The 16,311-nt window shown below is 44.7% G+C and overlaps 1 protein-coding gene, 1 long non-coding RNA gene and 1 pseudogene across 2 annotated transcripts; 2 read left to right on the top strand and 1 right to left on the bottom strand.

The window, feature by feature from the left end:
• Positions 1 to 8,732: 8,732 nt before the first annotated feature.
• On the top strand, positions 8,733 to 13,441 carry LOC129051974 (uncharacterized). Its single transcript, XR_008516587.2, has 2 exons — positions 8,733 to 8,893; positions 13,163 to 13,441. It is a non-coding gene; the product is annotated as an uncharacterized LOC129051974 (long non-coding RNA).
• EID2 (EP300 interacting inhibitor of differentiation 2) lies at positions 9,186 to 11,055 on the top strand. The gene has a single exon (XM_003780669.5). It carries the CDS (start codon positions 9,781 to 9,783, stop codon positions 10,489 to 10,491), a length of 711 nt encoding a protein of 236 aa, XP_003780717.2. The 5' UTR covers positions 9,186 to 9,780; the 3' UTR covers positions 10,492 to 11,055.
• A 1,142-nt stretch (positions 13,442 to 14,583) lies between the features above and the next one.
• Positions 14,584 to 15,643, bottom strand: LOC100435002 (putative protein CRIPTO3; annotated as a pseudogene).
• Between the last annotated feature and the right edge of the window lie 668 nt (positions 15,644 to 16,311).

The following is a 16,311-nucleotide window of genomic DNA, read 5'->3' as shown; positions in this document are numbered from 1 at the left end:
TCTCAAAGTGCTGGAATTACAGGTGCGAGCCACCGTACCCAGCCAGGTTGTTCCTTTTATGTGTCATCCTTATATGGTAGCTGAGACCACACAGGTGTGCACCACCATGCCTGGCTAATTTTTGTGTGTTTTTGTAGAAACAAGAGTCTGGCTTTGTAGCCCAGGTGGGTCTCAAATTCCTGGCTTCAAAGAGTCTCCTGCCTCAGCCTCCCAAAGTGCCAGAATTACAGGCATGAGCCCCTGCGCCCTGCCTGTTTAACACCTTTTCAAATCACCTTATTTGAGGTGGTATTTATTCCTCTTCAACCTGCAGGGAAAAGTCTTCCAGACCAATGGACCCCTCGCTTCTAAAAGAGTTCCAGTGTTGGGTTCTGATCATGGCCTCTACTTAGAGGTTTATGTGCAAATGTTTATTTCCAGGATCTGTTTGCAGCAGTGACTTAGGGGAAAGGACTTCTCCTATACCTTATGCTTCTATCATTTTCAGGCTCCTTTTGTGAACTAGGATGATTTAACTTTAGGATAAGTTCTGTTCTTGCATTTTATTTCTTTCACTAAAAGAAAAGATAAGCCAGACGCAGTGGCACATGCCTGTGATCCCAGCACTTTGAGAGACCAAGGCAGGCGGATCACCTGAGGTCAGGAGTTTGAGACCAGCCTGGCCAACATGGCGAAACCCCGTCTCTACTAAAAATACAAAAATTAGCCGGGCAAGGTGGCTGGGGCCTGTAATCCCAGCTACTCCGGAGGCTGAAGCAAGAGAATCACTTGAACCTGAGAAGCAGAGGCTGTAGTGAGCCGAGATAGTGCCACTGCACTACAGCCTGGGTGACAGAGCGAGACTCAGTGTCAAAAAAGAAAAAAAAATGATGAATTGGCCTAAGTTGATTTTATTTTCAAATAAAGAAATAATAAGCAGGTAATGTTCTTTAGCATGTATAAGGCTGGCCAGGCACAGTGGCTCACACCAATACTCCCAGAGCTTTGGGAGGCTGAGGCAGGTGGATCACTTGAGGTCAGGAGTTCAAAACCAGCCTGGCCAACATGGTGAAACCTCCGTCTCTACTAAAAATACACAAATTAGCCAGGGGTGTTGGCGCATGCCTGTAATCCCAGCTATTTAGGAGGTTGAGGCATGAGCTACTGGGGAGGCTGAGGCAGGAGAATCACTTGAACCCAGGAGGCAGAGGTTGCAGTGAGCTGAGATCATGCCACTGTACTCCAGCCTGGGTGACAGAGTGAGACTCTGTCTCAAAAAAAAATTAAAAATTAAAAAAAAATCTCATGTAAACACAATGTGACCCATGGTTCAGAGACTTATTTAACTCATTTATCAGGGAGCTGGCAAGATGGTAAAATTGGCTCAAAGAAAATTTGAGAAATTGAGGATATATAAACTGAATAAAGGTTGCTGTAGCTGTGGGACCAGCCCAAACTGGGCCTATTCTGTTGATAACAAAATGTCGGCCGAGCGCGGTGGCTCACGCCTGTAATCCCAGCACTTTGGGAGGCTGCGGCGGGCAGATCACCTGAGGTTGGGAGTTCGAGACCAGCCTGACCAACATGGAGAAACCCCCCGCCTCTACTAAAAATACAAAATTAGTTGGGCGTGGTGGCACATGCCTGTAATCCCAGCTACTCGCAAGGCTGAGGCAGGAGAATCGCTGGAACCCGAACCCAGGAGGTGGAGGTTGCAGTGAGCCAAGATCACACCACTGCACTCCAGCCTGCGCAACAAGAGTGAAACTCCATCTCAAAAAAAAAAAAAAAAAAATCAAGTTACCTTGTAGGTATAACAGAACCAAAATTGCAAGTCATGTTGCCTGAGTATGCAAAATAGAAAACGTTTTGACCTCTAACTACACCTGGAACCAACAATTCCTCCCCTAGGAACCAATAAGACTGGGACATAAACTGAGTACAGTGGGGCTCATACCAGTAATCCCAGCACTTTCAGAGGCTGAGGCGGGAGATCGCTTGAGCCAGGAGTTTGAGACCAGCCTGGACAACATAGCAAGACCCTGTATCTACAGAAAAAAAAAAAAAAACTGGGACATGATCAGAACCCAACGCTGGAACTCTTTTAGAAGCGAGGGGTCCATTGGCCTGGAAGATCTGAGGCTAAAATCTGTCTCAACATGCCTTAGCATAAATGGTCAAATTCTAGGGAGGCGCAGTGGTTCACACTTGTAATCCTAGCACTTTGGGAGGCTGAGGCAGGCGGATCACCTGAAGTCAGGAGTTCCAGACCAGCCTTATTTCCAAGCTTTCAATAATTCTTAACAGTGTCTCCAGGAGTTAGAGAGTTTATACTAAGGGTTCTGAGACTCCAGCATAACCTTCTGTTTTCCCCTGAGTTGAGATCCTGGGTGTCCTTCAACGGCTACCAAGCAAGGGGAAGACAAGAAGGATGGAGACAATTTCATGTCCTTTAGAGCTTGAAGTCCATTAGAGATATGCTTCCATGTTCTGCAAAATCAATACAAAGTATATAAGAAGGGATTATAGGTGGAACAGAGATCATTAGATGAAGATTTGATGAGCTTATGTGCGTAAAGCTTTTCAACATAGAGTAGTGCTGGAATAAATGCAGCAATGATGGTAAGAGTGGCCAATAAGGTGGAAGAAAAGTAAGAGCGCATGATGTGGCCTCCCTGTGGCTTGGGCTTTCCACAGGGCCGGGTTCCTAGACGAAGCAACCCAAGAGAGAAGGTCTGAAGAGTAGGCAAGGCAGAAGAGAGCAAGGCAGAAGCTGATGCAGGGCCAGGAGCCCCAAAGTGGTGCTTAGCCCACTGGGTTTTTGGCTTTGCCCAGGAAAGAATTCAAGGGCAAGCCAGAGATAGAAGAAAACAGCTCTATTGAAGAGGCAATGTTACAGCTCGGTGACTGCTCCTGCAAGGCAGGGCTAGAGAGAGTAGCTGCTCGGGCCGTTTGCAGTCCTATTTATACTCACTTTTAATTGCATGCAGAGTAAGGGACGGTTTATGCAGAAATTTCTAGGGAAGGGGTAGTAATCATTGAGTTATTGCTATGGAAAGGGGTGGTAACTCCTGGGTGTTGCCACGGCAACAGTAAATTGACATGGTACACTGGTGGGTGTGTCTGATTAAAAGCTGCTTTTGCCTGGCCTTGTTTTACCTAGTCTTCAGTCTGGTCCAGTGTCCAAGCCCCGCCTATGGAGTCAAGTCCCACCTCCTATCTCAGAGCTACAAGAGTGCTTTTGGCCTCGTCTCTGAAGTCACACAGTGTTGCTTTCACTGCATTTTCTTCATCGTAAGTGACTGCCTAAGGCCAGCCCAGATTCAAGAGGAGAGAGACTAAACTCCACCCATCAAAGGGAAGAGTGTCCAAGAATTTGCAACTATCTTCCATCAGTCATACCATCCTACTCAGAGTCAGAGTCTTCAGTGTGATCTAGAATAATCAAAACAACATGGTACTGCCATAAAAACAGACCCAGAGACCCATGGAACAGAAGAGAGAAATAAATGCACACATCTAGAGTCCATTGATCTTTGACAAAGTTGCCAAGAACACACAATAGGGAAAGGACAATCTCTTTAGTAAATGGTGCCGGGAAAATGGAAAGTCCACATGTAGAAGAATGAAATTGGACCCTGATCTCATACCACATCCAAAAATCAATTCACAATGGATTAAACAATTAAATATAAGACCTAAACCTGTAAAACTACTAGAAGAAAACATAGGATAAAAGCTACTGACATTGATCTGAACTATTTTTTTTTTTTGATATAACCCCAAAAGCACAGGCAGCAAAAGCAAAAATAGACAAGTGAGATTACATCAAACTAAAAAGCTTTTGCCCATCAAATGAATCAATCAATAGAGTGAAAAGACAACCTATGGAATGGGAGAAAAGATTTGCAAACCATACATTTGATAATAGGTTAATATCCAAAGTTTATAAGGAACTCAAACAACCCAATAGCAAGGAAACAAACAACCTGATTATTCATGTTCAGTCTGAACAACAATGCAAGACTCTGCCTCTAAAAGAATTTAATTTTTTTTTCTTTTTGAGGCAAAATCTCACTCTGTCACCCAGGCTGGAGTGCAATGGTACAAATTTGGCTCACCTCAACCTCCGCCTCCCAGGTTCAAGCGATTCTCCTGTCTCAGCCTCCTGAGTAGCTGGGATTACAGATACGTGCCACCACACCCGGCTAATTTTTGTACTTTTAGTAAAGACGGGGTTTCACCATGTTGGCCAGGCTCATCTTGAACTCCTGACCTCAGGTGATCTGCCTGCCTCAGCCTCCCAAAGTGCTGGGATTATAGGCATGAGCCTCTGCACCCAGCCAAGAATTAAAATTTAAAAATGGGCCAGGCACAGTGGCTTACATCTATAATCACAGCACTTTGGGAGGCCAAGGCAGGTGGATTGCTTGAGCTCAGGAGTTCAAGACCAGCCTGGGCAACATGGCAAAACTCCATCTCTATTAAAAATACAAAAAAATAGCCGAGCATGGTGGCACATGCCTGTAGTCCCAGCTACTCAGGAGGCTGAGGTGGGAGGATCACTTGAGCCTGAAGAGCGGAGGCTACAGCAAGGCTGAGATTGTGCCACTACACTCCAGCCTGGGTGACAGAGAGAGACCCTGTCTTGAAAAAAAAAAAAAAAGTACATAATAAAAAATTTTAAAGTCTATGCTGGCAGTCCTGCCTATACAATTCCCTTTCAAACTTTGTAAGCTTGCTATGTATCAGCTTATACTTCACTCCATCCTCCAGAAACCACATCGCTATTGTTTTCAAGAAATAACCTCTCTCTCTAGACCAACTTCTTCCTGTTTTAAGATCTGGTTTCTGAGGGACCATGCCCTTAAATCTTCCTAGAAACCCTTTTGTCTGACTGGTCGGCTTTTCACCAAGCACTACCTTTGTATTTTCAACAGTCATAACAAAGGGTCAGAAGGCCACACCTTTAATTTGATCTATAGTCACAGGCTGTTTTTCACCTTGATAATCTTTTGTGGCTAGGCACGATGGCTCAGGCCTATAATCCCAGCACTTAGGGAGGCCAAGGCGGGAGGATCGCTTGAGCCCAGGAGTTCAATATAAGCCTGGGCAATATGGCAAGACCCCATCTCTACAAAACATGTTTTAAAAATTAGCTGCACAGGGTGGCACGTGCCTGTGGTCCTAGCTACTTGGGAGGCTGAGGTGGGAGGATCACTTAAGCCCAGGAGTTCAAGGCTTCAGTGAGTCACGATTGCCCCACTGCACACCAGCCTGGGCAACAGAGCGATGAGACTCTGTCTTAAAAAAAAAAAAAAAAAAAAAAAAAAAAATTGTGGGTGGAGAGACTGGAAGTGAGAAAAAGTTTTCTTTTCCATCCTAGCAAGTCATAGTCCCCCTATATTTCCCCTGAATTCTTCCAGAAAATCAGTCAACCTCTATAGTTCACCCCACTCTTGCTAAGCATTATCATACTCAGCCATATGAGCAGCCAGCATTATGTCTGGAGGTTTCCTTATCCAAATACAACAGTTCATCAGAAATACTTTCCGTCTTCTAAGTAACCTCGGGCGATAGTTTAGCAATTGTTTCACTACATCATCACACAGGTCACCAGTTTTTCTGCCTCCAATATCAATTTTCTCACTATTCTGCAGCTTTGCTAACAGTTTCCTTTCTGATTTTCTACCTTTCATCCACTATGCAGTGCCAAGGCCACTGGCACATACTTCAGGATTTTGTTAGGACAGTGCCCAGCTCCTGGTACCAATTTCTGCAACAGTTATCTGTTGCAGATAGCTAACAGTTATCTGTTGCTGCAATGATATTGCATAGCAAATCATATCAAACACTGTGGCATAAAACAATAAGCACTTATTGAGCCTGTGCATCTAAGAGCCAGTTGGTAAGTCAGCTGGGGACTGACTGATTTTTTTTTTTTGGAGGCGGAGTCTTACTTTGTTGCCCAGGCCAGAGTGTAGTGGTGCAATCTTGGCTCACTGCAGCCTTTGCCTCCTGGGTTCAAGCGATTCTCCTGCCTCAGCCTCCTGGGACTACAGACATGCACCACCAAGCCCAATTTATTTTTGTACTTTTTAGGAGAGACGAGGTTTCAGATCCGCCCACCTCGGCCTCTCAAAGTGCTGGGTTTACAGGCGTGAGCCGCTGAGCCCAGCCAGACTGACTGATCTTGAATGCCTTGTCTGAGACCACATTCCTCCACTCTGAATGGTCTTCCACCCTCCAGAAAGCCGGTCCAGACTTGTCCTCATGGTGGAGATGAGTTACAGAGTTAGAGAGAGAATGAGAAGTATGAAATTCCTCTTGAGCACTAGTCTTGAAACTGATGAACCATCATTTCTACCACATCTTATGGGTCAAACAAGTCATAAACCAGTTCTCATTCAAAGGATGGAGAAAAAAATCTACTTCTTTTTTTTTATTACTATTGAGACAGAGTCTTACTCTGTCATCCAAGCTGGAGTGCAGTAGCACAATCATGGGCTCATTGTAGCCCTGAACTCCTGGGCTCAAATGATCCTCCTGCCTCAGCCTCCTAAGTAGCTAGCCACATGCTACCATGTCTGGCTAATTTCTTTTTTTAGAGACAGGGTCTTGCCATGTTGTCCAGGCCGGGTCTCGAATTCCTGGCCTCAAGCAGTCCTCCTGTCTTGGCCTCCCGTAGTGCTGAGATTACAGACGTGAGCCACCATGCCCAGCCAAGAATCTATGTCTTTTTTTTTTCTTTTTCTAGACAGAGTATCACTGTGTCGCCCAGGCTGGAGTGCAGTGGCGGGATTCTCCAGGAGAGTCACTTGAACCTGGAAGGTGGAGGCTGCAGTGAACCAAGATATCGCACCACTGTACTCCAGCCTGGATGACAGAGCCAGACTCTCTCAAAATATATATATTAATTGGATTCAAATTCTCTCTCTCTCTCTCTCTCACACACACACACACACACACACACCTCTGCTGTAAAGAGTTTAAGCAATATGGAGCCCCGATCCCAGCTGCCTTAATGGTTTAGTCTGCAACATGGCTGCAATCATCCTCAAGTCATCCCGAAATACTTGAATTACAAAGATGCTGCAGCCACGGCAGGCACAGTCTTGGGAGCAACAGCAAACCTGGACTACCTCTCAAATTTTTGTTTGTATCCCCTCACATTATCACCAAGTTTTTCTGCCTTCCTCTATTTGTAGCTTCTTATTTTAGTTCACTTCATTTTCCTAGAACCATTTTTATATCACTTCTGTCTAATAAACCATCATTTTACTTAGAGCAATTTCTATTCTTAGAAAATCAGAGGGCCTTTCAGCTTCTGCTGTAAGGTGATTCTTAGTCCAGAGAACAAGATTATATCTGCTTCTGTAGGATTACAGCAAATTACTATGCTTTCTACTTCTTCCTGTGATAATATATGTTGTCACCTAAGTCTGGAACTTCCTTTGTTAAATATTTGTGACTCTCCAGGCAGCCTGAGGGTGAGAACAATAGATCTGTCTCCAGCCTAGCCTGGGAGCTGCCTTAAAGGAGCCACACACTTAGTGATTGCAGAGATGCTGGTGGGAAGCAGCAAGTAGACTAGCTGTTGTGTTTTATTAGTTTGGTGCTTGGACCAGGAAAATTAAAATGCAGTCTTGTGCTCTGTGGATGAGACCTTACTGCCTCAGAATAGCTACTTCTGATAGGGCAGAGAACGATAAGTCACTTAAGTCATTTGTTGATGGTCATGAATCATGGCATCATGACGAGGACCACCACCAGCAAAATCAAATCAAGTGATTTTGTTTGTTCACATTAATCAGAACAAAGAGAAAGTAATTGGAGAGCCAGTATATAAGATGCATGTTTTAATATTACAAGACCCATAAAAAAAGCCAGGCACGGTGGTTCACGCCTGTAATCTCAGCACTTTGGGAGGCCAAAGGCTGGCGGATCATGAGGTCAGGAGTTCGAGACCAGCCTAGCCAATATAATAAAACCCATCTCTACTAAAAATACAAAAATTAGCTGGGCATGGTTGCGCGCGCCTGTAATCCCAGCTACTCAGGAGGCTGAGGCAGGAGCATCACTGGAACCGTGAGGCAGAGGTTTCAGTGAGCCAAGATCACACCACTGTACTTCAGCTTGGGCGACAGAGCGAGACTTCATAAAAAAATGGTAATGAATATAATAACTATCAAGAAAATAAAGTATTTATAAACCATAATGAAAATGTAGGCTGGAGGCTGAGTGCAGTGGCTCACGCTATAATCCCAGCACTTTGGGAGGCTGAGGCAGGCGGGTCGTTTAAGCCCAGGAGTTTGAGACCAGGCTGGGCAACATAAGGAGACCCTGTCTCTACAAAAAAACTAAAAATTAACTGGGTGTGGTGGTGCACACCTGTAGTCCCAGGTACTCAGGAGGCTGAAGTGGGAGGATTATTTGAACTCAGAAGGTCGAGGCCACGTTGAGCTGTGATTGTGCCACTGCACTCTCAGTCTGGGTAACAGAATGAGATGAAAGAAAGAAGGAAAGAAGGAAGGAAGGAAGGGAGGGAAGAAGAGAAAATGTGAATGGGTGAATCTCATAAAAATAATGCACAGAAAAACAGATACAAGAGTATATGTGAGAAAACATTTTAAATGGTCCGTTTCTGAGGCATGATAAATCTAAGTACTGGCAGCCAGCCTGCAAATGTAACAAACCGCAGGGCTCATCCATCTAGAAGGTCACAATAAGGGAACAGAATGTAGAGGCAGGGTCAGTCCATAAAAGGGAAGAAAGCGGCCAGTGCAGTGGCTCACGCCTGTAATCCCAGCACTTTGGGAGGCCGAGGCAGGCAGATCACGAGATCAAGAGATCGAGACCATCCTGGCCAACAGGGTGAAACCTCGTCTCTACTAAAAATACAAAAATTACGCAGGTGAGTGTGTTTCTCACATAGATAAAGTTCAGAATACAGACCAAACTAAACTACAGCATTAGGAATGCACCCTTAGGTGGTAAAATGAAAAGAAAAACAAGAAAGTGATTACCGTAAGTATCAGCATAGTTGTTACTTCTGCGTAGAAAGGAAAGGATAGTGATAAGAAGAAGAGGAAGGGTTCTGGGATGCTGGAAATATTCCATTTCTTGGCCTGTGTGGTAGTTAAACGGATGTTCACTTTGTGATAAATCATTCAGCTGTATATTTATGTTTTGTTTACTTTTCTGCATGTTATATTGCACAAATAAGACTCGAAAAACAAATGTCCAAGGTAGTCAATGCAATGTTAAAGATAACACGAAAAGACTATAATTACAAAGCTTTAGTAGCTAGGACGATCCCTATGGGTGAAGACAGGCAATGGAATGAATGAAAAACAATTTAAAAATCCAGAAAAGACCATGAATCTAAAATATCTTGATATATAATAGAGGTGGCACATAATCACTGGAGAACAAAGAGAAACACCCTAGGACACAACCTTGAGAACGCCTACAAGAAGCGATCTTGTAAGCGTTCCTCATAAACATCAAACTGGTTGAAATGTCCCATACGGCCCCGCCCTTCGTCGTTGGGCTGTTTCAGATGCGTTGGCGCTTCCCGGCCTCGAGGGGGCATCTGGAGAACTGCGGGCGCCGGGAAAGTACGCATGCGCACTGCTCCCAGGGTTTGCGGTAGAATCTACGCTCTCGCGCCCGGTTACGCACACGGCATTTACAGTGCGCATAGCGCCCACGCACGCGCACTGGGGTGTCCGCTGCGCATCGCGCTGTCCAGTTATTCCAGTTTCTCTGGGAGCACCCGAGTTGACCCCACGGTCTGAGATGTCCAAGCTGCCCGCAGACAGCAGTGTCCCGCAGACAGGCGCGGCGAATGGTGACAGAGACGTCCCGCAGGCGGAGGTAGGCCGCGGGAGGCGGGAGCCGGCCCCGGCACAGCCTGAGGAGGCTGGGGAAGGCGCGATGGCGGCAGCCAGGGGAGGCCCGGTGCCGGCGGCCAGGGAAGGTCGGATGGCGGCGGCCAGGGGAGCCCCGGCGGCGGCAGCCAGGGGAGCCCCGGTGGCAGCGGCGGCGTTGGCCAGGGCAGCCGCGGCGGGCAGGGAAAGCCCGGCGGCGGCGGCGGCCAGGGAAGCCCGGATGGCGGAGGTCGCCCGCTTGCTGGGGGAGCCAGTGGACGAAGAGGGTCCCGAGGGCAGGCCCAGGTCCAGGCACGGGAACGGAGGCCTGGCTGCGTTGCCCTATCTCCGTCTCCGCCACCCACTTAGCGTTTTAGGAATCAATTACCAGCAGTTTCTTCGCCACTATCTGGAAAATTACCCGATTGCTCCAGGCAGAATACAAGAGCTTGAAGAACGCCGCAGGCGATTCGTGGAAGCCTGCAGAGCAAGGGAAGCAGCGTTTGATGCCGAATATCAGCGAAATCCTCACAGGGTGGACCTCGATATTTTAACCTTTACGATAGCTCTGACTGCCTCTGAAGTTATCAACCCTCTGATAGAAGAACTTGGTTGCGATAAGTTTATCAATAGAGAATAGTTATGTGGTGACACTACTTCAAGAGAACCTCTGCATTCCAGTCATACCAATCCTGCAACTTGATTTTCAGAAGTCAAGAGTATATCGCGATAAGACAGTGCACAGGTGGAGGGGAAAAAAAAGGGGAGGGGGAAGCTTATCTTGAAAAAGCATCACAGAAGTAGAAAAAAATGTCGAAAGCATTATAACTGTAATGTTCTTTGAGTTTGTGATTGATCCACATTTTTCCCCCTGCATTATGGAAAATGTCTCTCAGCATTGCTTTATTACAAAGTAAAGGATGGTTTTATAAAATTGAGACTTGATGAAACATCAATACTAGAGCCCATGAGGATGAAAGAAATTATCAAATAGTGCTGAACAGAATAAGATGTTAACGCTGAGTTATTAGGACTGGAAGGCTATGAAAAGAACTTGAAATTGTCGGAATATGTGCTCTCTTCATGTCATATTCAATAGAATTTTCTAGTTTAAGATTGATTTTGTGTTTTCTTAGGCATTTCAAGTGACAAGCAAAGTAAATGTATATATTATGTGATAAATCATGTTTTCAAGAACGTCAAATTTCTGGACTTTTTTCTTTCAATTTTTAATTTTTAAAGTTTTTTTGATATAAAAAAATCCATTCACAAGCCAAAAAATATATAAAATATACAGTGAAAAGCCTTCCATTCTTGTTTTCCTCCATCCAGTACCAACCATGACCTCTAATAGCCACAGTTTACCTTCCGTCCTTCTAGTTTCCTTACGTGTACACAGGCACATATAAATCTGGGTTTACTTGTTTTATTTCTTCACAGAAGTCAGCATATTATATTTACTGGTTTATACATTGCTTTCTCATTAAGAACATATGTTGACCCTTCCAAACCACTGTTATTTCCTCATTATTTTTTAAAGTGGCATTTTATTCCATTCTGAGGTTATGTCGAAATTTACTTAACCAGGGATATATTGACGGACATTTAGGTTGTTTCCCATCTCTTTTTTTGGGCAGAATAAAAAATTGCTAGAGTAGTTCATCTTGTACAATTGCTAGAGTAGTTCATCTTGTATATCGTGTGGTATGTGCACAAATATAGTATTGCTTCAATCCAAAATTCACTTCATATTTGAACATCTCTGAAATGTGGGTGCATCTTATATTTGATGCTGTAATAAATCATTTTTTCCTTAGGTTTTCATGAAACTAATGATTTTTTTTTTTTTAAGAGGGAGTCTCACTCTGTCACCAGGCTGGAGTGCAGTGGCACAATCTCGGCTCACTGCAACCTCCGCCTCCCAGGTTCAAGTGATTCTCCTGCCTCAGCCTCCCGAGTAGCTGGGACTACAGGCGCCCATCACCACACCCGGCCAATTTTTGTATTTTTAGTAGAGACGGGGTTTCACCATGTTGGCCAGGATGGTCTTGATCTCTTGACCTTGTGATCCGCCCACCTTGGCCTCCCAAAGTGCTGGGATTACAGGTGTGAGCCACCGCGCCCAGCCCTAATGATGTATCTCATAATCAATAGCTACCTAGATTCCTTTTTACATGTAATATCTGTAGGCTGATGCCCCAGAAATGAGCATTCTGGGCCAAAGGTACTCCTTTGAGATTTTATGAATATTGCTATGCAGCATTCTGTATGTGTCCTGCTTTGCACTCCCACCAGCAATTAATGATTATGGATGTTTCGTTACAGCCTAGCCAACACACTAAACCATCAATAATATCTGGGCTTTCACGAATCTGATAGTTGAAAAATGGTATATCAGTTTTAATTTGCTTTTATTATGAGCGAGGTTAAATTTTTTTTTTTTTTTTTTTTTTTTTTTTTGAGATGGGAGTTTCACTCTTGTTGTCCAGGCTGGAGTGCAACTGCGCGATCTTGGCTCACTGCAACCTCCACCTCCCAGGCTCAAGGGATTCTCCTGCCTCAGCCTCCCAAGAGCTGGGATTACAGGCATGCGCCAACACACCTGGCTAATTTTTGTATTTTTAGTAGAGATGGGGTTTCACTATGCTGGCCAGGCTTGTTTTGAACTCCTGACCTCAGGTGATCCACCTACCTCGGCCTCCCAAAGTGGTGGGATTATAGGCGTGAGCCACCGCACCCAGCCAGTTAAATATCTTTTAAGAGTCATATATATTCCGTTTTCCATAAACTCTCTGTTCATACTTTTTTTTTTTTTTTTTAAGACAAAGTCTCTCTCGCCCAGGCTGGGGTGCAGCGGTACCATCTCAGCTCACTGCAACTTCCGCCTCCCAGGTTCAAGTGATTCTCGTGCCTCAGCTTCCCAAATAACTGGGATTACAGGCACATGCCACTTCACCTGGCTCATTTTGTATTTTTAGTGGAGACGGGGTTTCACCATGTTGGCCAGTCTAGTCTCCAACTCCTGACATCAGATGATCCTCCCTCCTCAGCCTCGAAAAGTTCTGGGATTATAGGTGTGAGCCACCGTGCCTTCTTCATATTCTTTATCCACTCCCCTCCCAGATAATTATGTCCTTTCTTCGTTGAATCTAGTAGCTATTTATGATACTCATGTTAGTGATATGAGGTATAATAATAGCTTGGGATATGAGTTACGAATATTTTTTCACAATTTGTCATTAGATTTTGGCTTTTTGGAAAGCCTTTTGGCCATGGTAATTTTTGTTGCCTATTTTTGTTTAAATTTGCAGGAGGCCAGGCACAGTGGCTCACATCGGTAATCCCACACTTTGGGAGGCTGAGGCAGGCAGACCACTTGAGCTCGAGTTCAAGACCAGACTGGGCAACATGGCGAAACCCTGTCTCTATGAAAAATTAGCCTGGTGTAGTGGCACAAGCCTCTAATCCCATCTACTCTGGGGGCTGAGGTGGAAGGATCGTTTGAGCCCAGCAGGCTCCAGCATGGGTGACAAAGTGAGATCCTGTCTCAAAAAATAAAAAATAAATAAACCTGCAGTATTTTGAATCCTAAGGTAGTCTTGGGTGTGTGTGTGTGTGGTTTCATTGTCCATATTTGAATCTTTGAACCATTTGAAATTTATTCTCAGGTACAATATAAGGATCAAATTTTTTTCAATATATTTTCCATTTTTACTGTGCATACACATATATACAATGTATTTTTAAAATGAGCTTTACAATATGTGGTTTTATCACTTGGTTTACAACTAAATACACTGAACATTTTCTCTTCTACAACAGTTAAAAGAATTGCGTAGCTTGGAGGAAGCATAATTTATTAAGCAATCTTGTTGGGGACATTGAGGTATAATATTTTTTCTAAAAAGACTTTTTACAATGTCTTTTTAGAAAGGCTGAGGCAGGAGAATCACTTGAACCTGGGAGGCGGAGGTTGCAGTGAGCTGAGATTGCGCCACTGCACTCCAGCCTGGCGACAGAGCGAGACTCCGTCTAAAAATAAATTCTTTTTACAATGCCTTTGGGAAAAAAAGGGGAGTCCTTGTCTTATATATCTTTCTATAGATGATGGAAACTTGCCCTTCCATTTAGCCTTTTAACTTGCTTCTCTACACCCATCTAATCACCAATTAAATAACGTATTTTATGTTTTCCAACCTCTCTCTCCCATTTGCTTCCTCTTTCTTACCCAGTCTCCCTGCACATAGGCAGACAGACTTCCATTCCTTCATCACTCTGGTTCCTCGCCTTAAAGAGGCTGTCTTTCCTTTTAAAGAGACAATTTTCATTGATTTTGATCAACTCTACTCAAAACTGTATCCTAAGGTCCACATTAAGATTAGTCTTTAATAATCTGAAGATATGATTCAGTCGTTTAAAAGAACATATTAAGAAGACCTTGGTAGAATTACATGGATCAATAAACACGAGGCCTTGAGCAGTTGCTCACGCCTGTAATCCCAGCACTTTGAGAGGCTGAGGCAGGCAGATCACAAGGTCAGGAGTTCGAGACCAGCCTTGCCAATATGGTGAAATTCCGTCTCTACTAAAAATACAAAAAAGTTAGTCGTGCATGGTGGCACATGCCTGTAATCCCAGCTACCCGGGAGGCTGAGGCAGGAGAATTGCTTGAATCCAGGAGGCAGAGATTGCAGTGAGCTGAGATTGTGCCACTGCACTCCAGCCTGGGTGACAGAGTGAGACTCCATCTCAAAAAAAGAAAGAAACACTGGACTTGGGCGCAGTGGAGATATGGCTTTCTTTCGAAAAAAGAAGTCGTTTTTTGGGAGAGGGCAGGGCAAAGAAGTAAGAAGTAGTTGATACTGTAAGGAAATGTTACAGACTATTTTGGAAATATATTATTTTAAGGCAACTAACAAATTATCATCTTTCATTGTAGCAGCAGCTTTTACTGGTCATGAAATTTGCATGATATCTAAAATGGTATTTCTGGAAATAGGTCAGTGTCAATTAATAGTAACTTTGTATAGAAAGGCAGATGCCAGCTAGCATAAAAGTGGTACATGCAGACGGTGGTAGTTCTGGGGTCCTGGAAGCCATGAGATGCTCATCCATCACAAGGCCATCACAGCCAGTAAAATGCCTGAGGAAAGCAGCAGAGCTGGCCGTGCCAGCATTTACACAGGGAATACTTCTTGGGCAGCCAGGTGTCATGGAGCACAGACCCACAGTTCTCTTTGCACACATCGTGCTCACAGTTCCGTCCATAGAAGGATGGGGGGCAGACACAAAAGGACCCCAATGCAGGTTCCCCCATTCAGGCAGCAGGTTCTGCTTAGCTTCTTACTGTCCTGTATCCCCATGGGCAGCACATGCTGGGAAGACTGAGGCCGAATTGCAGGCTCCTCCTGTGGCCGAATGCTGTCATTTCTGAAGGCCAGGTCTCCCTGAGATGGACACGCAAGTTCCTGATGGCCCAGCCCAGCAACTAATCCCAGTTCAAAGGCTTCAAAATGGCCATGATCCAAATCACACTGGAAGAGAAGCAGGCCATCTTCCTGCAGTCCATAGCTCTGTCATTGTCCCCTTGAACATCCAGGCAGGCCAGAAGATGGGACAGCAGCAAGGATCCAATTTTTTTTTAGACGACTGCCTGGTTGCCCTAACATCAGTTACTGAGTAGTCCATCTTTTCCCCACTAATTGTTTTGTTTTTGTTTTTGTTTTTGTTTTTTCCAGATGTAGTCTTGCTCTGTCAACCAGGCTGGAGTGCAGTGGCGGGATCTCAGCTCACTGCAACCTCCACCTCCCGGGTTCAAGTGATTCTCCTGCCTCAGCCTCACGAGTAGCTGGGATTACAGGCACACACCACCATGCCTGGCTAATTTTTTATATTTTTAATAGAGACGGGGTTTCACTATGTTGGCCAGGTTGGTCTCAAACTCCTGACCTCAGGCAGTCCACCCGCCTCAGCCTCCCAAAGTGCTGGGCACCATGCCCAGCCCCACTAATTGTTTTAAGATGCCTTTTCATACAAAAACTATGTTTTAGATTTTCTAACTAGTTCTAAATCTGGTAATGCTAAAGCCTTTTATTATACTTCTTTTTCAGAGTGCTTCTGGGTATTTTATTCATTTTGTAACTATATCAACCTCAAAGTCAGCTTACCTTATTTCTTTTTTTTTTTTGAGACGGAGTCTTGCTATGTGGCCAGGCTGGAGTGCAGTGGTGCGATCTTGGCTCACTGCAACCTCTACCTCCCGGGTTGAAGCGATTCTCCTGCCTTCTCCTGCCTCAGCCTCCCGAGTAGCTGGGACTTCAGGCACACAGCACCATGCCCAGATAATTTTTGTATGTTTAGTAGAGATAGGGTTTCACTATATTGGCCAGGATGGTCTTGATCTCTTGACCTCGTGATCTGCCTGCCTTGGCTTCCCAAAGTGCTGGGATTACAGGCCTGA

This window comes from Pongo abelii, chromosome 20, assembly GCF_028885655.2.
Source record: "Pongo abelii isolate AG06213 chromosome 20, NHGRI_mPonAbe1-v2.0_pri, whole genome shotgun sequence".
NCBI lineage: Eukaryota > Metazoa > Chordata > Mammalia > Primates > Hominidae > Pongo > Pongo abelii.
The sequence above is the reverse complement of the archived record's forward strand: the minus strand, read 5'-3'. Positions and strand labels throughout refer to the sequence as shown.

Excerpts from the sequence above, each read along its gene's own strand:
- EID2 (XM_003780669.5), top strand. The coding sequence starts at position 9,781 with ATGTCCAAGCTGCCCGCAGACAGCAGTGTCCCGCAGACAGGCGCGGCG.